This window comes from Fonsecaea monophora (genome assembly GCF_001642475.1).
Source record: "Fonsecaea monophora strain CBS 269.37 chromosome Unknown Scaff6, whole genome shotgun sequence".
In the NCBI taxonomy this organism is placed as follows: domain Eukaryota; kingdom Fungi; phylum Ascomycota; class Eurotiomycetes; order Chaetothyriales; family Herpotrichiellaceae; genus Fonsecaea; species Fonsecaea monophora.
In genome coordinates this window covers 1-26,118 of record NW_019173937.1, presented here as the reverse complement: position 1 = coordinate 26,118, position 26,118 = coordinate 1, and the positions used below count along the sequence as shown (strand labels likewise).

The following is a 26,118-nucleotide window of genomic DNA, read 5'->3' as shown; positions in this document are numbered from 1 at the left end:
CATACAATCCAGAAAGGTACGATAGATAAGCAGACGACTGTCAAGTATCGCATGTCTTGCGTGAGACGTTCGGGCAGAGAACAGGGCCAATGGCAAAAGACAGTCGTAGCGCCGTGGGCACGAAGGCGCAATGGTAGAGGAAATCTACTGTAAGGGCTGCTCTGAAGACGAAGTTGAAAAAGAGAGTCCTATCTAAAGGCGAGGGAGACTATATTGTCCTCCGCGGTGCTCTGTTTGTAAAATGTGATTCGAGCTAAAGGTGAATATTCTCCACTGCGTGCCAAGGCACTAAAAATTCGCGGTCGTGGGATCTTTTTGTACACAGCCGCGGTACTGTGTCCAATTGAGTAATCCCGGAGCTCTCGAGAAACCTCGACCGCCCTCTCGGCCGGCAAATGAAAAGCTATTGGTCAACGGCTTTTTGAGAGCAGCAAGCCTCATCGGTCATGGCCGCAGTTGTTGAACCTGTTCACCTTCGAAGGCCGTACCTACCCGTCGCTTCTCGTTCTGTCTCAAGCGGCTGCTGTAAACGTCTCCGCACAGGCATGAGAATTATATGGCTGGGAAGCTTGGCAGTCAAAAAGGAGGTCCAGTGCCAAAAAGAGATGCGACCCAAAGGTACCAACCAAGTCATTGGCATGGACAACCAGCTACGTGACGGTTATGGCTGGCTTTCTCCCGATTTCTACACTATTGATTGAAGTCGTCAAACGCCAATAAGCACGATGAGTTTTAGCAGAATCCTCGAGAGTCAGGAGCCCAAATATGTGGGACAAAAGCATGGTGATCATGGGCCTGCACCCCTCAGATTTGCCTATAGAAGAGTCAAAGCTCTGAGTGTCTTCTCGTTGCCGACCTGAGCCCCGGAACAATATATATATACACACATATGCCTCGGTCACAATTTCTCAAATCTGGGTTTGTATTTGCCCTGGATGGCTCCGATCGCATGGGGAACATCTTTGGTGTTCAAGGCGCCGCCATTCCACATGGCGGTATACCTCAAGCCTACACTCGCGGTCTTAGATTGAGCTTCCCGGGCTTGAGGCTTGGGCTAGGGGCCGGATAGGGTTCAGTTTACTTACCGGTGGTAATGTCGTGGTCACGACACCAGTCCAGGAAGTTCTTGGTCCCTTGTACAGCCACCGGGCTCTTGCTTGCTAAGACGACCGCGATGCGGCGAGCTTCGTGAAGTGCGGCAGCCTTGGTCGGCCAGACGCTGTTGACGAAACCCACACGGAGGGCCTCGTCCGCCCCGAAGACCCTGGCGGTCAGCGAGACCTCCTTGACCCAAGCGTATGAGCCGACAATCTTGGGCAGCCGGGTCAAGGTGCTCACGTCGGCCGCCAGTCCCGCATCGACCTCTTTGACGCTGAATGTCGCGTCGGACGTGCACAGCCATAGGTCGGCACACGTAGCAATGTCGACGGCCAGCCCCTCGTGATGCCATGCAGGACGCAGATGACGGCTGATCAGATTAGCATGAGCCGGGCCACCCGGGCTTGTCAGCGGGGAGGAGGAACAACGTACGTTTCTCGCACCGCTCAATGCTCGTCACGCAGTCCTGCGCGCGGACAGCGAACTTTCGGACCCGTGCCGCGTATCGTGCACCATCCGCAATGTCTTCTGGGAGCGGATTGAAGAGGGTGCCAGGAGACTGGGCGGCAACTAAGTCGAGCCCTGTAGAGAAGCCCCGATCCCCGGCGCCCGACAGCACAACCGCCCGCACGGAAGCATCCTCTGAGAGGTCATCAAAGACCTGTCGAAGCTCTAACCACATGCTATATTGGAATGAAGTTGGCTGTGAGATACAAAACCATGAGATGAAGGGCCGGAGGTTCGTGGGGGAGTATTTCCCACATGTCACTCACCTTTCTGTAAGGCATTCACCTTGTCAGCCCGGCTGATTTCAACGTGAGCGACATATTCGTGGGGCACCGAGACCTTAAAGTGTCGATACGTTGTAGAAGCCGCCATGGTCAGGTATCGCGGGGTCACTATGGTGGAGGAAGAATGGATCCAAAATACAAGACTTCATATAGGAACATAAGTACATAGATGTAGTGAGCCAGGAATACTCAGAAGCTATCTGCACTAGGAGCCCGCGATGACACTTATTGGGGGCTAGGAGGCAGGGCCTGCCCAAGGCGTGTGGGCTACTAATTAGAACTGTAGGACGGTGGAGATTTTGCCTCGGTACCACCAAGCTTCACCCCAGAAGGACTGACTTGGACTGGTCACGGCATGCGAGGGCAGTGTCACTCCGCGACAATACATATTCTCAACCCCAGACCGGATCACAACGGCTCAGGCACCATCTCTGACACTCCTTGTCTAGGCCCGCCAGCCCAACCTGACTGTCGAGTTCCTTCTCGATGGGCCCTCGACAAGCCACAGAACGGCGACTATGGCTCCGCCTCCAAGCAAGTTTCGCATTGTAGATGCATCCAGCGTCCCGAAGAGGGCGGCCAGGGCTTGCTTGTCGTGTCGGAAACGGAAGATTCGTTGCGACGTCGCTAACACCGGCCTGCCGTGCTCCCATTGCCGCATCGAGGGTTTCTCGTGTGAAGTCCTACAAAGCTCACGCAAAAGGTCGGCGCTGCCCCTAAAGCTACTAAAAGAAGATGAGCTTCGTTTCCTGACCAGTCAATCTCAGGCTCTGCTCCAGGCTCAAACCGCTCAGCGAAGACTCAGGATTACAAGCTCGTACATCTACCTCGGACGATGAACCATCGGCCAGCGAACGGCAGATGCCATTGTCTCCACCAAGGCCTCAATGCTTGTTGGCTTTCACTGCAGGAGACTCGGGGACGGCATACACCGGCAGCGTCTATGACCACTCTTTCGACAACAGTCTCGCGGGCCTGGATGGGACACGGGCAGATGAAGAACACAGTCCGAATTTCAACAGAATATTCAACTGGTTCACGCAGCATAGCGGGCTCGATTTCCTCTCATGTTCTCGAGACACCGGACTCAAGGACGTGGTCCAGGCTATCCATGCGTGCCAACATCGTCTCTCCGATCGCTCGCGCGCCACGCATCTCGTGCCAGAGCTATCCCAGCGGCCGCACGCGGCTTCGAACGACTTGTCTCTGCTTGCATCGGCGCCAATCGAGTTGCCAAAGTCTTGGAACGAGTCCTTGCCGTCGTTACCAAGGGTTAACAAGCTCTTCTCACAGTCCCCCATGCTGGATCGGCTTTGCCCCTCCGACGTAAGATTCTTGGAAGATAACGGCTGTTTTCAGGTTCCACCAAATCCCGTGCTCGACATCTTCTTGAGAGAGTACTTCTTATACATTCAACCCATGTTACCGGTTCTGCATGAGCGCGACTTCTGCGAAGCCTTCATTGACATCGATGGCGACAAGACCGTCCCCAATCCTCCGTCTTTGTTTGTGTTCCAAGCCGTGCTGGCGGCGAGTTCAATGGTAAGACCTGTAGATGCCTGTGGGGTCCTTCTCGGACCACGGACAATGCACAAATTCGAACTGACTCGTCGTGCTCGTCAACAGTTTGTCCCTCTAGGCACATTAAGTGCCTGCGGATTTCGAGACCATCAAGCTGCACGCCAGTCTCTGTGTCGCCGAGCTTATGTAAGTCCCGAGTCCGCCCTAGAGAGCTAATACAATTTCCCCCGCCTTTGCTGATGGTGTTAGCTCCTCTATGATTTGGGGTGGGAAGACGACCCGATCACCATTACGCAGGGGGCTCTGATCCTATCCCTCATTAGCTCCAACAACGATATGGCCAAAGGAAACAGCTTCTGGCTCATGACGGCCGTGCGGTACGCCACGGCAGCTCGACCGAGTCCCGGCAATACCCACAACACCGCAGGGCAGGATCTCTGGACGAGGCTATGGTGGTGCTGTATCATTCGGGACCGACTGATCTCATTAGGATCAAGGCGACCACTCCATGTCACCTTGGACACGTTCAACCCAGTGCGGCTGCCTGCGTTGACCCTCGCCGACCTGGAGAGCGATCGCGACGGGTCATTGGTGTATGATCAAACCACGCAAAAACATCTGGCGCGGTTCTTTCTACGCCAGCTTCAGCTTGCCATCGCCCTATCAAAGCTGCTGACCCTCATTTACCCGCCTGGTGACTCAGTGGTGCCGCAGATATCCTCGTTCAGTGACTACTCAGAGACTCTCCTCCGGATAGAGCAGTGTAAGGAAGATCTACGAGAATGGTCAGAATCCGCCCGCCTGCAATCGTCGTTGAAGACTCCATTGCACATTTCTCTGATACTATTTGACCGGTTACTGAGCATGTCGTTCCGGTACGCATCATGTCCATCCTCCTCCAGATTCCTGACTCGACAACGAACCGCACCTAGCTGACCGCCGGAAAACCACAGCACCGCCGAGATCGCTCTCTATTCCACCGAATTTCTTCTTTCTCATTTTTATCCGTCGTACGCGAACGTCTTGATTGAGATTAGGCTCCGTGTGGCGCGAGAAACAATCTACGAGGGCATCATGTCTATTTGTGAAGCCACCGGCGATCTGTGCGCGCGCGGCTTGGAGACCAAATTGGATATGCAAGGGTAAGGCGAGCCCTTCACCAGTCTTATATCTTCCAATTTCCCTTCCCTGCCGACCCCCGTCCAACTACCTCTCCTGTGGTATGATCTCGCCGCTTGCCAAGTCGCAGCTCTCACTAAACTATTTGTTTGCATATGGCAGACCTGCATACACGGCCCTCCCGCTCAAGGTCCTTGAAGTTGGTTTCCAGCTCGACACCGAAAGCTCCGAATCAGTGACTCTACATCAATGTCTGCAGACACTTCAAACTGCTATGAAAGTATACAAGAGCAAGTGGGATGGGATCGATCCTGTCTTCAATCATATTGAGGTGCTAATTCCAATACCCTCGGCACCACCCGTCTATGAAAGTACAACCGACCCTTCGCTGCCAGAAGCCCATCATTCGATCAGTGCGGTCTCGAATTCGTCGTTTAAGGACACTTGGTGTGAGTTCCTCAGGCAACACCGCGCTTTGTACCTGCAGGTCACCACGACTTTGAACTTTTGTATCGCCCGCGGGGAACGGGTCGGACGTCATGACTTGCCTGAGCAGCTTCGACCAGACTTCTTCACGCCTGCATCGGCGGCGATCAAAGCAACCAGAATCGGGTCACCAATTCTCCGGCTCCCCCAACTAGGGACTCTGGATGAGGATCCATGGCCTGGCATTCACAACATGTTCCTCTATCCTCCGATTGGCCCGGGACCACGGGAAGAGATAGAACATTCGACTATGGGTAGTAGAGTGAACCCTGGAGACCAGTTCAATGGCGAATCGGATGCCTCCCCGGGACCCGCGATAGATTCCGTGTTCCCCATGGAACTTCCGACTCTGGGTACACTGACTTCGTGGGATGAATTTCTCGAACACCAAGATAACGATGCAGAACTCTGAGATAATAGAACACCGTTCGCCCCCACCCAAATAGCGAGAAAATCACAGGCATTACAGGACGCAATGGACAATCGGCACGTCTATTCCTCTGGCAGCTAACACGGAAACTGCAAACGTCATGCAAAATAAAAAAGTTGAGGGCCGCTTGGGATGGGCGTGGGACAAGGCTGGGCTCCTCTATTCAATACTTACGAGACCATACTCCAGGTCTGTTAAATTCGACTATTGATGCCGCACCGTAGAACATATGCCCTCCCTCCTTGACTGCGTACCATGCCGGGCCGGGGCTAAGAAACTATTGTACCCGTCATATCGCGGACGGTGGTAGCTAGGCCTCGGTGCGATTACGGACTTGGTTGGTCTCGGCCGAAGCTCACGTTCCGAGTTGGTCGGACAGACAACAAGGCCGCCCACGACCGGACGACATCGCGAGTCAATCTCGATGTGACTGATTGATCCATGTCGGAAACGCTACCCAATCATACTGAGCTAAGACATCATCTCAGCTTCCGGCGTGTCTGGTTCCCCATGATCACTATTGAGGACCATCAATGAGGAATAGGAGGATAAATCTCTCAGACCAGATACCCACCAGCTCTCGCCCTCCAGCCAGCACAGCGATGACTATTTGGGATTGGCGGCTCCTTGGCGTCGATCCAATTATCTCTTCCCTCTCGAACAAACACGTCGATCCACAAATGAGCGCGCGTATACCGCTCTTTCGAGATGACGACCGAGCCATCTCGCCTTTTGACACATCTATAACCCGCAAATTGTTAACAGTCACAGACTATGTCAAATGTTTTCGTCCGGGGCCTCGGAAAACCATCGATCTCAAGTAGCACACAGCAACAGCACGGCTTCTCCACATGGGATGAACGTCGTCTCTGCAGACGGTGAACTTGATACTCGGCTGCCTTTCAGATTCCTCTTCTCCGAAGCACCAGTGCTTAAGTCAAGTTTGTTCAAACCGAGCCGTTTTGATCCAGGGCGCTCTGAAAGCTTGCGAGGCTTTCCCGGGGAGCCGAGTCGCTTCCGGCTTCTTATGGGGGTGCATCTTGAGTCTGGGGAGAGGAGTGTATGTGGACTGCACAGAGCCCTGTGCGCCGAGCGGTCACATCTAGCACTGCACAGTGCTGAACTACCTGTAACGATCATGCTATATTAAGTAGGACTCTCCGGTTTCTTTCTAGCCTTTTCCCAATTCTTTAGATATTTCCATGCTGCATTTTCTTCTCACTATACCTCCACACTTCCCTGGGACTGCAGCAATGGACCCCAAATCCCACCAAGCTAACCATGAGAATGAGGTCTTTGATGACACCAGCCCCTTCGAGGCTAACCACAACTTGGAGAAGCCTCCCTCTAGTCAGGATGACAAGCAAGAGCATCTCGAGCACGCGGGCGACGGCGATGCGCGGGCCGATTTTTGCTTCACAACCTCCAAGGCTTTGGCAATCTCGGTAAGTATCGATATTCGAGGCTCTCCACAACGCATCCTCCAAGTTCATCCTGATTAATACGATTTTTTCCTCTCCAGGGTTTGGCGGTAGCATTCTTGGCCGACGCTTTCGCTCTGGTCCTTTCTTCCCAAATGGCGGCGAGGATCAACCAAATCTATGGTAGAAGACCCTTCTGCGATTTTCCGCTTGTGGCCATGGATGCGCACATACTGATCGCTTGCTGGCCACCTTATAGGCCCGAACAGGTTCTACATCCTCACTGGCAGTATCATTCCTATCGTGGCCACGCCGGCCGCCCCAGTGGTGGGATATATCAGTGACATCTTCGGACGACGGAGATTCCTGCTTGCCGGTGTTTTATTGGCCGCCATCGGTAACGTGACGACGGCCAATGTCAATGGCATTGACCAAATCTTCGGCACAGAGATCATCACATGCATCGGAATCTTGTTCAAACAAGTGGTGATTGCCTCGCTTGCGGAGATTGTGCCACGGTCCTCCCGCCCCTTCGCCTTTGGATGTCTGTGGGCGTCTTCAGCTCCTGCACAGGCGTTTGGGCCTATCATAGGTGAGTGAATAAATTGTAAAGCCATAAAGTGTCACCTGAATGGCCCTCCCGTCTGTTCTTTCTCGCTAGCTTTAGCCCGAACGTGCCCGGAATGTGGACATGTCGGATCGCTGACGGGTCATCAAACGTCTACAGCGGCCAGCATCACCCTGCACCAATCGTGGAGGGTGGCCTTCTGGATTCCTTTCGCGTTGAACCTCCTGGCATTGGTCCTCATATTTTTCTGGTACCATCCACTCGACCAGCACGTGAAAGAGAAAGGCAAGACAAGATGGCAGCAGCTGTTAAGCCTTGATTGGATCGGGTGCTCGCTCATCGCATTCGGCGCCCAGCTCGCCTTGGTGGGAGCCGCCTTCGGCCTCTTCATCTATCCTTGGTACGTGTCGTGGGCTTTGCCTTGAGACGATGTTGGATGTTTCTGACTGAATCTTTTACCGTAGGGGAAATGCAAAGACTCTGGGTCCCCTCGTTGTGGGTATCGTCATGATCGTGTCCATCATTCCATTCGAGTATTTCATGCGGCTTCGACTCCCATATCCAATGTATCCCAGGTCAATCTTCCGCCAGTTTCGTAGGTATACTCTGTTCCTGGCACCCAGTCTCCTGTGTGCGTTAGTGGCATCCTCCACGTCGGTCATCTGGCCTCAGCAAGTTCAGCTCCTGTACACCAAGGACACGTTAAAGGCCGGCTGGTTCGCTTCGGCCCCTCAGATCACAGGCGTATTTCTAGCTCCCATCTATGGTCGGGTCTTGCAGAGGCTCGGGCGATATTCCAACTGGTTGATGATGGGTCTATGCGTCTTGCTCACTCTGTTTGCCGCCCTACAAGCCATTGTCTGTAAGTTGCGCAGCCTTGTTCTTTGACAGTCACAGCCTACCTTGACGACACCGTCAGCTGACTTTTGATCATTCTTGGGCAGCCGAGGGATCTTTGGCGGCGTCCACTGTGCTGGCGTGCCTGGTCAACGCCTCTTACTCTGGCTTACTGGTGGGCTTCACCTCGGTCTTCCAGTTCGTGCCACACCACTACCTGGGCACCTCGGTCATGACGCATTTCTTCCTGCGTGCGATTGGCAACTTCGCGGGCTCGCTGGTCTACTCCCTTGTCTTGACCAACAAGCTCAAGGACTACGTGGTGTCTGAGGTGGCAATTCCATTGGCCCACTTGGGCGTCGATCCGAGCTTGATTCCTGTGGTGCTGGAAGCGCTCACGACGGGCGCGGCCACGAACCCCGTGTTGTCCAAGCTGTCACCGCAAGCCCTTCAAATCGCCATCTTGGGAGTCAAAACCGCTTTTATCAAGTCCTTCAAGATTGTCTACTACTCGACACTATCATTCGGTCTCGTATCCACGATTCTGATTGCTTTCACCACAGATTCCGGCCCTCAGTTGCAGCCGATAGTGGATATACGAATCGTCGAGGGCGGTCATTTCAATGTCAAGTACGATACTGGAAAGGGGACCATCATTGACGACCGGCCGTGGGTCTCATGATGCATTTAGAGACGTGAGCAATGGATGGTCTCTTGTCTTGCCTGGCGAATGGTCATTGGCGGACTCAGGCAGACGTCTTCTTTGCTCTTTTGGTCATCTGAGATTGGAGACATGAGACAAAGGAGCGCGATGCCGCGAAAAGGATGCGAAAAGAGGAGATGACGGATGGCAGGCAGAGTCGGGAGGAAGGGTTTTCTCCTATGGGGTTGGTCCTCAGTTAGCACTGGCCTGTGAGCCGGCCGCGGCGCGATACTTGATGTTCCGAAGGGCACCCCCCATCCCCCGACAAATTATAGGAATTCTAAACGTCCGTAGTCACACATGATACCACGACAAAAAGATCTAGTGGAGTCAAGGGGGGTGAACCTATGAGGTAGGCAGAGTACCGGCACAGCCGGTACCTGAAGAGGCACATATATATATATATATATATATATATATCGTATTGATATAATTCTTTGAGGACATGGTCCGACTATAAGGGTCCAAGGGGATTCGTCACGTCTACATAGCTACGAAGGTACGCTAGCTCCTGACACGAAGATCATGGTCATTGCAACCGGTCACCCGCAATGAGCAGAAGTAGAGCGAACGTGATACAACACGTGATACATCTGAGTAAATCCACTAGTATGAAAGCAGTAATCTCGGCACCGCCGGCAATTCCTAGTTGAGTTAGTCAAGCTATCCCCTCTAGGAAGGCAGGCTCTCGCTGATACGTCCTTGTTCCCCCTGATGCACTTGGTTGTGGAGGAACCCCCGCACCCTTTTCTAACGCTAGCACCCGAATCAAGCGTCTTGGCCGGTAGCAGTCTTCAGTAGAGGTCCCGGCAACATGCACTACAGGCTCCAGTCGACGTGCTACTTCTGCTGACTTGAGGAGGTTTGCCTTGAAGACTACAGCCGCGGCGTGACATGGGCCGAGAAAAGACGGAAGAGACGTTTGTCCTCCTACGCTTTCACTTACAGGGCTTGCTTGGAAGGATTCCGTCTGGCTAGATGCTCGATGCTTGAGTCCGGATGGAAAGTCGAGAAATCATCTACGACCGAACAAAAAGCCCCCCCCCCCCCCTTCGGGCCCCAACTCGCTCAATACCTGCTACTTTTACAGTCCAGATTTTGCCAAGGTCATCCTTTTATGTTGACCTTTTCATAAGACTGGAGAGTTGACTCACAATGCGTCCTACCTATACCACTCGAGACTCATTCAACGAGACCCTCTGCATACTGAAAGCGACGTTCGCTGCAGGGCGAACCAAGGACTTGGCATGGCGCAAGTGGCAGTTGAAGCAGCTCTGGTGGATGATTGTGGATAACGAGCAAAGAATTATCAACGCCCTGAAGCACGACTTGAATCGTTCCGAGGCTGAGTCACGTCGGCTCGAGCTCTTCACATTGAAAGAGGACATTCTGAGCACGCTCAAGAGCTTCGAAGCTTGGGCGGCCGACGAGAAGCCTGGCTCATGGATGAGCCTGAACCGGATGCTAGGCGTGCGAATCAGGAAGGACCCGCTGGGTGTGGCCTTGATCATCGGCTCGTGGAACTACCCTTTCCTTCTTCTGTTGCAGCCCGTGGTGGCGGCAATTGCAGCCGGCTGCTGCGTGGTCATGAAGCCGTCGGAGCTTGCCACGGCGTCAGAGCAGTTGTTGGCTGAGCTGGTCTCGACATATCTTGATGGCTCGGCCGTGATGCTGGCCACCGGCGGTCCCGAAGAGATGACGTGGATTTTGGAATGCCAGTACAATCATATTTTCTTCACCGGATCCAGCAGGACCGCCCGCGTGATTGCGGCAGCGGCGGCCCGACACCTTACGCCGACGGTGCTCGAGCTGGGCGGCCAGGGTCCTGCGATCGTATGCAAGACAGCCGATGTCGACCTAGCCGCGAAACGAATTGCCTGGGCCAAGACCGTTAATGCCGGACAGATCTGCCTGACCGTCAACCACGTCTTTGCCGATCCGTGCATTTACGACGAATTTGCACAGCGACTGCGGCACTGGATGACGGTCTTTGCGGCCCAGAGCGGTGGCTTGCCGTCCATCATCAATGAGAGACATTTCGACCGCGTGCAAGGGTTGCTCGGCAGTACCCACGGGACAGTCATAAGCCTAGGCCAGGCTGATAGAGCACGACTGGCCATCCCTTTAACTATGGTCACGAATGTGACACTAAAAGGCACATTCAAGCCCCTTGACCCCCGTATTTTCGCCCTCCAGTGATGTCGGAATGACGCTAACCGAGTCTATACATGGGACTGCAGATTCCCTCATGTCACAAGAGCTCTTTGGGCCCATCTGCCCCGTCATCAAAGCAACAACTGTGGAGGCTCAGACTTCAATCGCCGGGTATGTGATGAGATGGGTTGGTCTCCTCTGGGGTACCCACGAACTCGGTGGCCGCACTCACGACCAAGTTTAAAGAGGCTTTTTCCCCTACAAGCATGACATCTACTGATCAACCCTTGCATCCCTAGTCTGCCAGCGCCTTTGGCAATGTACGTCTTCAGCAAAGATCGGACAGAAGTGCAACACAGTGAGTAGATCCCCGTCACTCACTTTCACTCCTTTCCGAGTGGAATGCTAAAGGATTTCTTGCACAGTTCTTGATAGTTGCAGTTCGGGAGGCGTAACGGTAAACGATTGTTTGATGCATGCCGCGATCGGTGGAGCCCCTTTCGGCGGGGTGGGCGAGTCCGGCCACGGTTACTACCACGGTGTCCACGGCTTCTTGACTTTCACTCACACCCGAGCTGTCATGGCGCCTCCCACTTGGCTCGACCGTTTTCTGTCCCCGCGTTATCCCCCATACGCGTTACCTCGGTTTCTTCAGCCTCTAGAGACGGCCAAGGTCCCCTTCAAGCGAGGTGAGACCTTGGAGGATCAATGGCGGAACAAGAACACGAAATTAGTCTCAGCGGCGAAGTTGCTTGCTCCAGGTGTTGTTTTATCCGCCGCATTCCTAAGCTTTGGTTCTCTCCGGTCGAGGTTTGGCTAGGCAGATCGGGTGACTCGTTCCGGGTGACAGACTAGCTCTGAGCGCGGAGCAAAGCCTGCCTCGGATTTCGGCGAGAAATGAGGTGCCAATAAGGTTCCTTGAGGATTTCGACTAACTGGCGGCAGGCGCCACGCCAATGTACATTGGATCACGTGACAAGCAAATCACGTGATCAAAGTCACATGATTTCAGAGGGGGTTGGATGCCAACCCCTTCGCTTTCGACAAGAAGAGCTGGGTGCATACCATCAATCCTTACGAGATAAATACAAGCTGAGAATGTTCTACCGCTCAACATTCTCGACCCTGTAACCATTTCTTGTCTCTCTGGACAGGATCTTTCTTCAACATTGTGATCGACGCTGTCCCCCAAACAAGTGGTTGGAGCAAAAATGTGTCGTGTCGTGCGATGTGGAGCCGGAATCAAGCGGTGAGGCCAACCAGACTCTGTCTTAATTCCTCCCTCTCCACTTAATCGTCCCCGCGTTCAGTACGATCTGCTCTTTTTGCCTAGTTCTTCGGTCGGGTGACCATTACTGGTGGCCAGGCACTGATGCTTTGTAAAAGTGGATGGGCAAACTAGGTACAATGTTCCCATGGTTTTTTTTTTGGTTGCATCCTCTGTCGCTTGTCACTCACCCATTCTAGCACATTGTTCTCCCCACGATAGACGAGTTAACCATACTGCCCGTTTGAGAAGCAAAGCAACATCCAAGCGTCTTCAAAGTTGGACGCCCCGTTTCAGTTTGCGCTCCCATTGTTTAGCCAGCTCACGAATGGCTAGATCCAATAAGATGTCTTCGGACCCCCCAGGCACTCGTGTCAGGCCGACCTCGCGAGATATGACTACGGAGCGCACTCTGGATCAGCATGTTTTTTCGTTTGTCGAGGAAATATAGATCGCGCTACACTTCTCACCTTCAACCAGTTCACCCTGCCCGGTCCGAGTGACGCTATTTCCACCCAACAAGACCTGAGCATGGCTCACGCACTTCTCGAGCACTTTGCCAGCCCCGACCTTGGCCATAGCAATCTGGCCACCCAGGAGAGCATCAGCGTCGGGTTTGCTCAGATTATTCATGGCGTAAGTGAGCTGCTCCGTGCGCGACCATTCCGCTTCCAAGGCAGCACCTGCCTTGGCCAGGCGATGTCGAACGACAGGCTGGTCGATGAGTCGTTTGCCAAAAGCTTCACGGCGGCTAGTGTAGGCAAAGGCTGTGCTGAGCACTTTGCGCGCCTGTACAATAGCGCTGATAACTAGACTGAGGCGCTCGTGGTTGAAGTTAGTCAAGATATACCGGAGGCCATGTCCTTCCTCGCCTACGAGGTTAGTAGCGGGGACCAGAACGTTGTCAAAGTCGATAAAGGTGGTGCCGGCCATTTTGCCAATAGATATGTCCATAGATCTGCAGGTCACCCCTGGCGTATCCTTCAAAGGGATCACGAGGATGGAGATGCCGGAAGGGCCGGGCCCCCCCGTGCGTACCGCGGTCGTCGCATAGTCCGCCCAGATGCCGGTGGAAATCCTGTAAGTCGATGTGTTAGTATTTTTGTAAGTGCCTTGTGTAGCAACGTACCTTCCATGACATTATTATTTCTAACAAACCAAATTTAGACTCACCATTTCTTGGAGCCATCAACTTTATAGTATTTTCCTTCTTGGACCAGGGTGGCTGTTGTCTCAATATTGGCCACATCCGAACCGGCGCCAGGCTCCGTGACGGCGATGCAGGTTCTAGTTGTACCTGTCAGCAGGCCCGGGAGGAGTCTGTCCTGCAGCTCCTGACTTCCATAATGCAGAATTGGAGGCGTTCCGAAAGACATTCCAGGAACAATAGTTCCCGCTGGGCCCCAAAGACCGCATCGGTAGAGCTAACAGCCATGCCATTAGCAAGAAAAAAGAAAGATAGACGAGGCTAGAGACTGCTGTTGCTGGATCCTTGGCATCTTTTGCAGTGTATGAGGACCGACAGCTATTAGGGCACATACCTCGGCGACGTAGATCAAAAAATGAAAGTAGTCATAGTCCTCCAGCTTCAGGACCCCGAGCAGCTCGTGGATGCCCAGATTCTTTAGACGCTGAAGCGGGAGTGGTGCTGGCAAGCAAGGGATGAGCATTCCCGCCTTGGCAAAGGTGCGATGCAAATCGACTGGCACAGCGCCTTCTTTGACCCAGCGCAAGCCATGCTCACTCAGATGTTTGTTGATGAAGGCACGGCATGCTTTTTGCCATGCTCGATGTGAGTCTGTGTAGAAGGGCGAGGGTACACCCAGGAGCCAGGGAGCTTCTGCAAAGGGGGTCAAGTCCAGCTGAGGCTCATCCGGAGCAACGGCATTCCTGTTCGCCATCTAGCAAGTGGTTACCCAAGCGAGAGTGCGTGAGGTTTTGTGATCAAAATACTATGCAACTTCTTTTGTCTTCAAAGACGACGAGGACCGCTTTTTTTTTTTCAATCAAAGATCCTGCCTGCGGTGTCCGGAGTGCGGCAGATTCTTCCCTGCGATCCACCGGTCACGCCCACAACCGACCAGCCAGCGGACCCTCGGCTCCCTCCTGTCCACGAGCAAGGCCCGAAAATCCACTTTGATTGACAGTAAGGGCATGTCCTGAATGAGTTGCTGGTGATAATCGAATTGGGGTGATCGAAGGCTTAGGTACATTATTCTCTGACACGGGAAGTAGCATCGAATCGTCCGCCCGCTAGCGGCATTACCAGATCGGGACACCTCGGAGCTTTGGATTCTATTACTGGTCCCTGGCATCCCTCCCAGTTGGTGGATTCGCGCTTGAACAAGGGTACAAGTAAGTCCAATTCTCGGAAATTCATAGGTTGACCCGTCGAAACCCACCGTCATAGCAGGTGTCTTGAAGAGCACAGCGCCTGCCTCGCCTCGTCACTCATTCTTTCACGCATGCGTGGACGTGATCAACGACTCAAACACCGCCCAGATGGTTTTCACGCCGCCATCATGGCTACCTCCTCTGCCCGAGATCCCGGATGTGTCGCTTCCAGTCTTTATGTTCGACGAGCAGTATGGACGGGCACCATTTAGTACATCGCTCAATCCTTACGTTTGCGGCATCTCGGGCAAGACAATCACACCAGTGGAACAGAAGGAGCGTGTCGAGATCCTGGCCAATTCCCTTTCCTCAGAGTTGGGTTGGGCTGTGAACGAGGGAAGCGAAATTGATAAGGTGGTGGGGGTGTTTGCGCTCAACACAGTCAGTCTCGAAATTCCCCTGCTCTCCTCTCCTCTTTCTCTCGGTTTCCTTTTGTGTGTGTGGGTGTGTGTGTGTATCTTTGGTGGTCAGAACAATTGATTGCTCTACCACAGATAGACATTCCGACTCTCAATTGGGCAGTACATCGCCTGAATGGCGTCATTGCAGCTATCAATGCCACCTACACGGCCTATGAGGTGGGCCCATTGCTCAGAGAAGCCAAAGCCAAAGCTCTATTCACGGTCCTGGATCTGGTAGAGACAGCCAAGGAGGCTGCGAAGATGTGTGGAATTCCTTCGAACAAAATCTACATCTTGGACATGCCCGGCGATAAGGTCTCGGGCGAAAGTCTGGGATACACCACGATGACTCAACTCTTGCGCCGAGGTCAGGACCTTCCTGGGCTTGAAGCGGCGAGGTGGATTCCCGGGCAGTCGGCAAAGCAAATTGCGTATTTAAGCCACTCCAGTGGCACGAGTGGTCCTCCGGTATGAGATGTGTTTCCAATATTTGAGGAAGGGGTGCTATTGAGGGCCTCCGACTTGTACGGATGCTAATTTTTTGACCTGCAGAAGATGGCTGCGGTCTCGCATCGCAACATCATTGCCAACATCATGCAGGTCAACCTGTTTGAACTTCGTGGCCGTGGAGGCCCAAGTGCGCGACAGGTGACGCTGGGATTACTTCCTGCGTCACACGTGTACGGGTTGGTTATCATCTCGCACCTCAGTACCTATCGAGGAGACTCGGTGATTATCCTGCCCAGATTCCAGATGGAGCAAATGCTCGAGTCTGTGGAGAAGTTCCACATCAATATCTTCTCCGTGGTACCTCCCATTATTGTGGCCCTGGGGAAGAGTCCTCACTTGCTGAAAAGACACGATCTGAGCAGCATCCAAACTGTGCTCAGTGGAGGCGCACCCCTCGACACGGAGACGCTCAATAGACTCAACAAGCACTATCCCCACTGGGTCTTTCGGCAAGGCTATGGTCTGACCGAAGCCGGCGCAGCCATCTCTCTCACCAGTAGCCACGAGCCTTGGGCGGGAAGTGCCGGGAATCTCGTTCCAGGGGTCAGTGTGATGCTCTTGGCCGAGGATGGCACCGAGGTGACGCAGCTTGACCGACCGGGAGAGGTGTACGCCCAAGGGCCTGGCGTCATTCTTGGGTATTGGGGGGATCCCACGGCCACCAAAGAAAGCTTCTTGGAGTGCGAAAATGGTCGGTGGCTGCGAACCGGTGACATCGCTGTGTTTCGGCAGTCCCCTGCTGGTAATGAACATATTTTCATCGTGGACCGAGTGAAGGAAGTTATTAAAGTGAAGGTATGAGATGTTTCGCTCTCGTTCTCTTCTATCCTCTCGTCTCGAATGGTGAAGGTATCTCGTGACTAACACCGAGGGAAAATAGGGCTTACAGGTTGTGCCGGCTGAGTTAGAGGCTTGCCTACTTACGCACCCGGCGGTGGCAGATTGTACAGTGATTGGAATCCCGGACGAACGGGCAGGCGAGATTCCCAAAGCCTACGTACAGAGATCGCTAACTATCGGAGCGGATCTCAGTGCAGAGGCTCTGGCTCATGAGCTGACACAGCTCGTCCAGATTCAGAAAGCCCGACATAAATGGCTCGCTGGCGGTATTCGATTTGTCGACATCATCCCGAGGAGCCCATCTGGTAAGACCCTCCGGCGTCTCATCAGAGACCAGGAGACACAAAACAAGAAAGCCATAGCGTCGAAATTGTAAATTCTCAGAGACGCCCAATGTTTCAGGGCGAGCAATTCTGGGGGGATGGGTGTTCCGAGAATGGGACGATAGCCCAAGGCTCTCTATCACCTCCTTAGGCCCCGCCGGGGTCAAGACCATCATCCTGCGTGGGATCAATCAGGCAGCATCTCCACTAAGTGGTTACCAAACCAGAGTGCTCATACCATCCTGTTTTTCGTCCTTGTGAAAGAGATGCAGCATGTAGATCAGGGCAGCCTGAGACAGTACGAAGATCCACAACACTGTAATAGTAACCTCAGTTAGAATCATACTGCGTCTGCTGCCGTATTCTGTCACGATGGTTGATGGATCAGCCGATGGTCATTGTGTCCATTTGGGCAAACCCGGTCTTGGACGTTGGAATCATCAAGGCAGTGCAGACACGACCTGCGGACACCAACCTTCGAATCTATCAGTCTGTACCAGGTGTGAAGCCAAAGACCAAGCTGAGCTGGTTATAGGCTCCGTCAAAATTGATCGTTTAACCCAGTGCGGTTCATCCGCCGGCCTCGGTTCGCCCTTGAAACTTCCTGCCGAGGCGGCAGCGGAAGCATGAGCAGAGACAATTAGTCCAGCGACCATACATCATGATGCTCTTCAACTGCTTACTTGTGGACTGTAACATCCTCCGACAAACGCAACACAGAGATCCGTCTGCCAAGATACCCTCTACTTTTCTTCATCTTGTAACTAACCAGCATCGATTCCCCCTTCGAGGTTATTGCAATGCCTCTGGAAAAGCATCAATACCTGTCGGAGGTGTGGAAGGGCAACCTCTTCGTCGACAAAGTCGTCTTCTGTACCGGGGGAAACGGTAGTATCTGCTCGGCGCAAGTGCGAGCATTGGTGCACCTAGGGGCGAATGCGTGCATCGTCGGACGCAATGTTGAGAAAACCCAGTCAGTGGCCAAAGACATTGCCACCGCTCGACCGGGGAGCAAGGTTCTGGGTATTGGGGCAGTGGATGTCCGTAACGTCGAAAACTTGGAGGCCGCCGTCAAGCAGTGCGTGGAAGAGCTCGGGGGAATTGATTTTCTCATGTAAGTTCGTCTGCCTCAACTTCTGAATCAGGTGTTCGATCCATTTATAGGTGAAGTCGATGCTAATGTTGAGTTGATGATTTCCAGCGCCGGAGCAGCGGGCAACTTCCTTGCGCCCATCTCACAACTCTCGCCCAACGCGTTCAAATCGGTCATGGATATTGATGTCCTCGGATGCTACAATATCACGAAATTAGTGTTACCACACCTCGTGGCGTCCTGCAAGAAGTATAACTCCTCGACGTCCCTGCCCAAACCTTTGGGGGGGGCCTGGAGGCCGGATCATCTACGTGTCCGCCACCATCCACTACACCGGGGCAGCCTTACAGGCGCATGTGGCCGTCGCCAAATCTGGGGTCGATGCACTCTCAGCAAACGTGGCCATCGAGTACGGTCCGTTGGGCGTGACGTCGAATGTCATCGCTCCCGGTCCTATTGCTGGCACGCACGGCATGGACCGCCTCTCGAAGGAGCACTACGCTGGCCAAACAGCCGGTCGAACCATACCCCTGGGACGCTGGGGCAGCATCAAAGAGATTGCAGACGCCACGGTCTTTCTTTTCAGTGATGCGGGAAACTACGTAAACGGGGAAGTCCTCGTAGTCGACGGCGGTGCCTGGCGCACCGGTGCTGGCTCTCCAGGATACGGCAATTTCGAGTATCCAGAATTTCTTCTCTCTGGCGCCGAGGTCACCGGCGTAGGAGGCAGTCGCAAACGTCAGCGAGAACCGAAGTTGTGAAAGGCGACATAACTTAAAAAGGGCAAGCCGAAACCGGGTATAAAAGATTTTGTTATGCCAAAGAATACGTGGATTAAAGACCACGTCTTTCTGTCCAAGGTCCGACTCATGCACAACCTCATGGTCTCAACCCTTAGTCAGATGAAGCCTTGCTTGACGCCACTGTTGGCAAAGCCCAAGATCATGGGAAGTGATGTTGCCATGCCCATCAAATTCCTGTCTTCGAAATACATATATTGGAACAAACGGATTCAGACTTATCAGCAAATGACTTATCAGAAACACTTTGCGGATTCTCCGCAGACCAAAAATAAATCAGAAGATCGAGGAACCTCGGTCCCGCGACGAATACTCTTCTATCAAGCCTTTTTCAGTCGCGAAAATCACTAAAGGATGCTCCTCGTAACCGAGAAGCATCCTCTTCTTCTGCTTTAAGTCTTGTCACTACAATACGTAAAGGGATATTTATTACTACGGAATCGATCTATCGCTGAGTACTGTTCATCTTTAATAAGGCATTCCTGATACCCTAATACTATACTACTACCGTACGAGTCGATATAGCTAAGAGCCTCGCCCTAGCTCACTAGTTAGCTATTAGATACACTAGGACGTTCTTAATACGAAGGTTAACTATATAAATAGGCGACGATGAGGTTAGTTTTAATCTACTAACTAATTTATAGGATTTATACGAATGGATATCCTAGAGAATTTTGGGTTAGATAATTATAGTAGTAGAAGATTCTACTAAGTATAAATAAGCGAATTCGAGCCCCCGAGGCAGTCCCGAACTTCGTATCCCATTGGGTAATGCCGGTGGCGGCGATATGGTTGGCTAGTCAGGTAAGGAAATCAAGATGAATTCCCTCATGCGAAAGTATATAGCATCTTGCGCTCACGTACAGGTTGTTCTCTTATGACACTTCGGCCCATAAGGACATATCGGAAGAGAAACCATCATCGTGGACATGGCACAGATCACCAAGCTACAGACAGTCAACACCTGGGTTGAAGATGGCGTGGGTGTAGTTCAAATCAATTACTCTGAAAAACGCAACACGCTGGGCTGGCAGGTCCACCACGACATGTTGAAGGTGCTAGACGAGTACAAGGACGACAAACAGGTGGCTTGCGTCTTGTTCTATGGAAATGAGAAGTACTTCAGTTCGGGGTGGGCGATCGATATTCTCGCAACGACCAGTGGCGCCGAGAGACAAGCCTTCTCCGATATTGCTCTGAAGTTGATGATCACCGTGTACGACTATCCCAAGCCGACTGTGTGCGCCGTGGCCGGTATGTGTCCAGGGTATGCCTTGGACATAGCAAACTTCTGTGACATCACTATTGCCTCCAAAAATGCCGCCTTTGGTAACAGTCAAGTCAAGTACGGTCTGAACCCAATGACCCACCCCATGTTCCGAAAGATGAACATCCAGCGGGCCAAGAGGTTGATCTTTACTGGTGATCCTATGGGACCCGAAGAGGTGAGCCGCACCATGAATGTCCCCTCGATATACCTCTTGATGGCAATGTATATAAGGGTCCATACTGACAAGTCCCACCACGCATGCAGGCACTCCGAGTCGGCCTCGTGGACGAGTTGACTGAAGTCGGCCAGCTGTTCAGCACCTCGATGACCCTTGCCAAGCAGATTGCGGAGCGAGGCTCGGAACTGGCGGTCAACTTGAAGGAAATGTGCTTAAGGGTGCCAAACATGGACCACATCGGGGCCACCTACTACGAGACGCGCTTCACAAACGACCTGTTGGGCCGGGACTCGTTCAAAAAGTTAGCTGAGGACGGCGTGCGAAGGATCAAAGAGAAGCGTAGCAAGGCGGTAGAGCGGCTGGGGAAATTGTGACCGCGTGAACGCCGGCACTTCTAATGCCTCATCAGATCCTTCAAGACGGTACGCGGTACACGGACTGAGCGAAGGCAGTTTTCCTACGATGGCATATACCGTCTCATCTCAATGTGGACAGACTTTTAACGAGAAGAAGAAAAAAAAATTGGATGATGGAAAGACTCGAATATAGGAGTGTTAAATGCAACTGTGTGTCTTTTTGCAATTACTACCACACTAGAATCGGCTTGATCGTACTTCCACTCTTCATTTCCTGCATGGCCTGGACGGCATTTTCCGGCGGGAATCGCTTGACAATTTTCTCAAGCGGAAACCGACCCTCTCGCCACCAGGCCAATAGTCGGGGGAGCAGCACCTGGGCGGTGCTGTCGCCCAGGAAATGGCATTCCAAAACCTTGTTGAACATGACCATGTCGCTGATGGGCAATGTGATGTTGACTCCCGGAGCTGGTACGCCAACCTGTAAGAGACGGCCACGCTTGCCCAGGGCCCCGATGGCGCCCTCGATCACCGGCGCGGCACCTGTGGTCTCGATGGCGACTGAGATGCGCTGATTTTCGACGAGCTTCATGAGCTCCTGGGCCAATGTCGCCGTGGCCGCGGTGTCGAGCGCCCTAGTGTCCAGGACCTTGGTGGCGCCGAGATCCTTTGCAATCTCGAGTCGCGATGGTACCCGATCGACGGCAATGATCTCTTTGCACCCAATTATCTTTGCCGTCATGATCGCGGCCAGTCCAACGGCGCCGATGCCAGTGACGAGGATGATGTCGTGGGGTCGGGCACGAGCGGCATTCAGGACGGCGCCGGCCCCGGTCATCAGACCGCAACCGAGCGGGGCGAGCAGCTTGAGAGCGTCGTCACCCGGCTGGACATAGTCCCGCACGTTGACGACGCTAGCCTCGGAGACGATATTGCACATGGCGAAGCTGGACTGGCCGAAGAATTGTGCGAACACAGCCTGGCCATCGGCGGTCTTGAGCACATCGTCCCGGCCGATCAGGTTCAGCGGGGCAAATTCTAGACAGTAGACCTCCTGGCCGTGGCGGCACAGATCACAATGCCCACAGTAGTTGTAGGAGAGTAGCACGGGATCGCCCACGCTGGCCACCGTCACCCCCGGTCCGACTTCCTCGACGATGCCCGCGCCCTCATGACCCACGACTTTGGGGTATTGGACCCCGAAAACACCCTGCGGAATGCTCGACACAAAGATGTCAGTGTGGCAGATGCCGGTGGCCACCATACGGATCTTGAGTTCACGCTCCTTCACTTTTCTCGACAGCGTCACCTTCTCCGCCCTCCAGTCAGGCCCGGCGGCGGGAGGATAACAGATAACCGCAGGTATTTGAGTCTCCATTTCGGGGCGCAATGGAGAGAGCCAGTTAGAATTAGTAGTAATGTAAATATCAAGAGATTCAGGTGTGCGATGGAAAGCCGGTCGACAAAGCGGCACGTCCAATGGCTCCTATCGGGATCTTACATTATTGCGCACGCAGTCCCAATCGCCTCGTTTTATAGTGGCAAGGCCTTCGCAACATGGCTTCGTCCATCCCCACTACTCGGCAGAGGGTGCAGTTTTATCCTAGTGGCCCGATACATGCAAAACCACTGGCCCACGGCGGAAGCGAGAATAGTCCCAACCGATGTTGACCAACCACGGTCTGTTCACCGCGCCGGAGCAAACTAAGACAAACGGCAGTCCCGAGGATAGACTAATGCGCTGCGCGGAAAGACACCTTCGATGGTCTACCATGACTACCTACCCTGACCCAAACAAAACTTATTGGGCATTTCCGAGAGAATCCTCCGCGGCAGCGCTAATTCTAGAGTCGCTCAGTTGCTCTGCTTCTTTTCGCCTTCATCCGCTGTAAGCCGCTCTCAATCATTCTGGTAAATAATCCTCGTTGCACCAAGTCGGCGGTGACTCTCAACTCGTACGCCGTAGCACTGACATGGTCCATGTTGTTCGCCCGGAGTGCGACCTCCTTAAGCACCGTAGTCAACTCGGCGCCGGCCTCGGCAATATTTTTGGCGAGCTGGAGTGCGCGCTCGCGAACCTGGCCGACCGCGACTAGCTCGTCCACCATGCCCACGCGGAACGCCTCCTCGGCGGTGATGGGGTCACCAGTGAACAACATCTTCCGTGCGCGCTGGGCCCCGACCTTGCGCACCATGCCGTGGTAGAAGCCGTTCATGGCATATTTGACCTGCGTGCTGCCAAACAGCGCGTTGCGGCTGGCCACTGTGATGTCGCACATGTTGGCCAGGTCCATGCCATACCCCGGGGCGGTGCCGGCCACGGCCGCGATCGTCGGCTTGCGGTAGTCGTAGAGCGCGATCATCAGCTGGTAGGCAAGGTCGACAAACTTGGTGCGTTCGTTGCCATCCGCGTCGGTACCCTGCAGCACGTCGAGTGCCCACCCGGCGCAAAAATAGTCCTCGTTGCCCACCAGAAGGACTGCGGCGACGGTGTCGTCGTAGGCCCAGAGTTCGAGGGCTTGGATGATCTCGCGGTGTAGTTCCCAGCCCAGTGCATTCCTCTTCTTGGGGTCATGTAGCTGAAGGATTCCCACACCATCTTCGACCGAGCGAAGGATGAATTTGAAGTCGGCCATGACACAGCAGACAATTTTTCTCTTCCCAGTGCGATGTTGGCTGAAACTTGCCAATGTCAATTTGACAGTCTGAAACTGATGGACCGCGGGTATGTATAGATGCACCTTGACCGAAGAGATGAACGAGTCAAAGGCTCAGCTGAAATAAGAAGCATTTCATTTATATCCCCTCCGTGTGATCACGAAACCCTGTCAACACCAACACCTCCCTTAGACCTCCCCTCTCGTAAGCTTTTGCGGGCTGTCTGCTGGAGGTGGAGCGCAGGCTCCGTAAAGACGATCGAGGCAATCAGAAAGGGGAAAGGGTAGATCAAATCCGCTTCCAAGCGTCGAACGAATCATCAGGTCATGGGCGGTCCGAGAGCATCATACCTCGGTCCTGAAACATTCATCCTGTGCCAGCGCGCGCGGGTCGTTGGAACCGCCGAACCGAGGACGGTGGGCCGCGCAAGGAAATGGGAATGCCTCCAGGCAGCGTTTTCGACAGCGCTTTCGTACAACAGCGTTTTCGCTTAAATACTCGGCAGAATCTTCCACCACTATAATTAGCTAGCGGTCATTTTACTCCGCTATCTATTCGCACAAAAAACCTTTAACTTAGTTAGCTATTAAAATATCGCAATCTAACCTCGTCGTCGCCAATTATATATGTTCGGAGGACTCGGGGGATTACCTAAATAGGTAATAGATAGGCTCATTATAGGATCGAACCGATAGGTATGACTACTCGACTATAGAAGACTTGATGAAACTTAACTATCTAAGACAGAGAGAGGAGTTATCCTTGTGTAGGTAGTGAGTAGCGATAGTTATAATATAAAAGAAACCTGTTAGAAGCGGCCTTCATACGACCTGGAGCGCGGGGCGCCCCGGGGTAGGTCTACCGGGTCGAGGCAGCCTAACGAAGATAAGGCTAGGTCACGTACTGTACGTAACTACTAAAAAAGGAAACTTACGATATAGCGATATATTAGTATAGACTATATTAACATATTAACATACTATTCCCAGTTACCTATTCGGGATACACCTTATAAGTATATAGCTACGCTTATTACCCTTTTATAGTTACATTTATAAGGGTTTAGAAAGAGTTCTGTAACTAGCTAGCTAACCTAGTAATAAGGAGGATAAATCTGAGGAGAGAGAAGGAGGAATAATGTCCTCTCCTTCTTTCCTTATATCGTACGCTCCTCCGCAAGGGATACTCAATGTCTTCCCCTTTCTCCCTTATCCTTCCTCTTTCGTACACGCCTTACGTTTCCTTTACCTTTTATCTCTCTTCCTTACCTTCCCTTACGTACGGTGTCTCAGTTTGCCAGGATTCGGTATCCCTTATACCTCGTCTAATCAGGAGGTGGCGTTAGTCTTGGCGCTGGTTCGTCAGAACCGAGCCTCCTTCTGGGTTTAACCCATCATAACACCCCCCCCTTCTCCTTCGGCACTAGCCTGGAGGGCCTCGTATGCATCTAACGTAGCGGAGTCTTATAGTGCATCGGCTGGTTCCTATATTAGCTCGGCGTACCTAGTCCATTTCACTAGGTATTGCTGCCGAGAACCTCTCCCTCTTCGTACGACCCTATCCTTCAGGATCGCTTCTACTTCGTATTCTTCGTCGTTTCTAACTATTACGGGCGCAGGCTGACTATCGTCCGCTCTTTACGAGTTAAGAGGGTCTGTTAATGCCGTACGGAGGAGGTCTAAGTGGAAGACATTATGAATACCCGATGGGGTATTTAGACGGTAGCTGTGAGAACCTATTACCTCCGTAACGGTATACTTCGCGTTTTTCTAGTCTAGTTTCTTACTCGTACGCGTCGTCCGTACGTTCCTTAAGTTTAGCCATACCTTATCGCCGACTCGGAACTACGGCGCTTACTATCGTGATCGGTTCGTTCTCTCTTCCTATTCTTATTGCGCGATAGCCATTAAAGATTACGCCCAGTTCCTCGCTTCTCGGAGTCGTTATACGATAAGGTCTGCGTATTATATAGGCCCTCGAGGAGTCTCCGTCGTACGGAGGGGCTCCTATAGCTAAAGCGGTTCGACGTGGTATCCGTATAGGAGGAAGAAGGGGCTTACTCCTATCGAGTGTACGTCGCGATTATTAATGGCTAGTTCTGCCATAGGTAGGAGTTCCGCCTAATCGTCCTGTTTTCCATTTACAAACGTACGAAGGTACGTTTTAACCGTTTAATTCATTCGTTTAGTAGAGCCGTCTATCTCCGGGTAGTAGGCCGTCGATAGTCGTCGTACGATATTCAGGAGTTAACAGACCCTCTTCCATAGTGCACTCACGAACTGAGGGCTACGATCTAAGATAATAGCTGATGGTAGTCCGTGTTGACGATAGAATGTCCGTAGGAAGATCCTCGCCACGTCCCTTGAGTCGATCGTACGTAATGGTTCTAGTAAGACTCCTTTCCCTAGTCGGTCTGTAATGACTATGAGGTTCGTACAGCCCTAGCTCTCGGGGAGTTCTGTGATGAAATCGACTAATACTTCTCTCTATAGTCGCTCGGGGATCGGGAGAGGCTTAAGGAATCCCTGCTTTCGTTCCTTCCAGGCCTTCATTCGTCCGTATACATCGTAGTTCCGTACGAACCTTCGAATGTCTTATAGTATATTTAGCTAGAAGAACTGTCTTACCATCATTACTACCGTACCTTCCCGGCTAGGATAGCCTATAATTCTTAAGTCGTGAACCTATTAGATGATCGCCGTACGGAGAGCCTCTAATTCAGGCACCCAGCGCCGACCTCGGAATAGTAGCTGCCCTTCCTTATTAAGGGAGCATTCTAAGATCGATACCTTTAGGCCTAGGCCGGAGGGGAACGTACGGGCTCCTCTTCGTATAGACTTAGTAGCCTCCTAGTAGGTCTCGTCGTCCCGTTAAGCTATTCTCCATTATTCCTCGAT

The 26,118-nt window shown here is 52.8% G+C and overlaps 10 protein-coding genes across 10 annotated transcripts; 6 read left to right on the top strand and 4 right to left on the bottom strand.

Annotated features, from left to right (window-relative positions):
- Positions 1 to 898: 898 nt before the first annotated feature.
- AYO21_01515 (hypothetical protein) lies at positions 899 to 1,977 on the bottom strand (the record flags this gene model as incomplete). Its single annotated transcript, XM_022651497.1, has 4 exons — positions 899 to 1,008; positions 1,086 to 1,468; positions 1,542 to 1,770; positions 1,872 to 1,977. 4 exons carry the CDS (start codon positions 1,975 to 1,977, stop codon positions 899 to 901), a joined length of 828 nt encoding a protein of 275 aa, XP_022516010.1.
- Positions 1,978 to 2,750: 773 nt separating this feature from the next.
- On the top strand, positions 2,751 to 5,427 carry AYO21_01514 (hypothetical protein; the record flags this gene model as incomplete). Its single annotated transcript, XM_022651496.1, has 4 exons — positions 2,751 to 3,596; positions 3,660 to 4,285; positions 4,364 to 4,552; positions 4,692 to 5,427. The coding sequence occupies 4 exons, from the start codon at positions 2,751 to 2,753 to the stop codon at positions 5,425 to 5,427; spliced, it is 2,397 nt and encodes a 798-aa protein (XP_022516009.1).
- Positions 5,428 to 6,698: 1,271 nt separating this feature from the next.
- On the top strand, positions 6,699 to 8,953 carry AYO21_01513 (hypothetical protein; the record flags this gene model as incomplete). The annotated part of the gene is made up of 6 exons (XM_022651495.1): positions 6,699 to 6,890; positions 6,968 to 7,049; positions 7,126 to 7,458; positions 7,534 to 7,834; positions 7,899 to 8,296; positions 8,379 to 8,953. 6 exons carry the CDS (start codon positions 6,699 to 6,701, stop codon positions 8,951 to 8,953), a joined length of 1,881 nt encoding a protein of 626 aa, XP_022516008.1.
- A 1,176-nt stretch (positions 8,954 to 10,129) lies between these two features.
- AYO21_01512 (hypothetical protein) lies at positions 10,130 to 11,372 on the top strand (the record flags this gene model as incomplete). The annotated part of the gene is made up of 2 exons (XM_022651494.1): positions 10,130 to 11,153; positions 11,215 to 11,372. 2 exons carry the CDS (start codon positions 10,130 to 10,132, stop codon positions 11,370 to 11,372), a joined length of 1,182 nt encoding a protein of 393 aa, XP_022516007.1.
- A 1,296-nt stretch (positions 11,373 to 12,668) lies between these two features.
- Positions 12,669 to 14,296, bottom strand: AYO21_01511 (hypothetical protein; the record flags this gene model as incomplete). Its single annotated transcript, XM_022651493.1, has 4 exons — positions 12,669 to 12,793; positions 12,866 to 13,473; positions 13,569 to 13,819; positions 13,937 to 14,296. 4 exons carry the CDS (start codon positions 14,294 to 14,296, stop codon positions 12,669 to 12,671), a joined length of 1,344 nt encoding a protein of 447 aa, XP_022516006.1.
- A 601-nt stretch (positions 14,297 to 14,897) lies between these two features.
- Positions 14,898 to 16,916, top strand: AYO21_01510 (hypothetical protein; the record flags this gene model as incomplete). Its single annotated transcript, XM_022651492.1, has 4 exons — positions 14,898 to 15,170; positions 15,284 to 15,658; positions 15,743 to 16,495; positions 16,581 to 16,916. 4 exons carry the CDS (start codon positions 14,898 to 14,900, stop codon positions 16,914 to 16,916), a joined length of 1,737 nt encoding a protein of 578 aa, XP_022516005.1.
- Positions 16,917 to 17,663: 747 nt separating this feature from the next.
- On the top strand, positions 17,664 to 19,107 carry AYO21_01509 (Membrane primary amine oxidase; the record flags this gene model as incomplete). The annotated part of the gene is made up of 4 exons (XM_022651491.1): positions 17,664 to 17,977; positions 18,065 to 18,128; positions 18,175 to 18,675; positions 18,739 to 19,107. The coding sequence occupies 4 exons, from the start codon at positions 17,664 to 17,666 to the stop codon at positions 19,105 to 19,107; spliced, it is 1,248 nt and encodes a 415-aa protein (XP_022516004.1).
- A 581-nt stretch (positions 19,108 to 19,688) lies between these two features.
- AYO21_01508 (hypothetical protein) lies at positions 19,689 to 20,581 on the top strand (the record flags this gene model as incomplete). Its single annotated transcript, XM_022651490.1, has 2 exons — positions 19,689 to 20,204; positions 20,294 to 20,581. The coding sequence occupies 2 exons, from the start codon at positions 19,689 to 19,691 to the stop codon at positions 20,579 to 20,581; spliced, it is 804 nt and encodes a 267-aa protein (XP_022516003.1).
- Positions 20,582 to 20,792: 211 nt separating this feature from the next.
- Positions 20,793 to 21,941, bottom strand: AYO21_01507 (hypothetical protein; the record flags this gene model as incomplete). Its single annotated transcript, XM_022651489.1, has 1 exon — positions 20,793 to 21,941. One exon carries the CDS (start codon positions 21,939 to 21,941, stop codon positions 20,793 to 20,795), a length of 1,149 nt encoding a protein of 382 aa, XP_022516002.1.
- Positions 21,942 to 22,407: 466 nt separating this feature from the next.
- On the bottom strand, positions 22,408 to 23,199 carry AYO21_01506 (hypothetical protein; the record flags this gene model as incomplete). Its single annotated transcript, XM_022651488.1, has 1 exon — positions 22,408 to 23,199. The coding sequence occupies one exon, from the start codon at positions 23,197 to 23,199 to the stop codon at positions 22,408 to 22,410; it is 792 nt and encodes a 263-aa protein (XP_022516001.1).
- Positions 23,200 to 26,118: the final 2,919 nt, after the last annotated feature.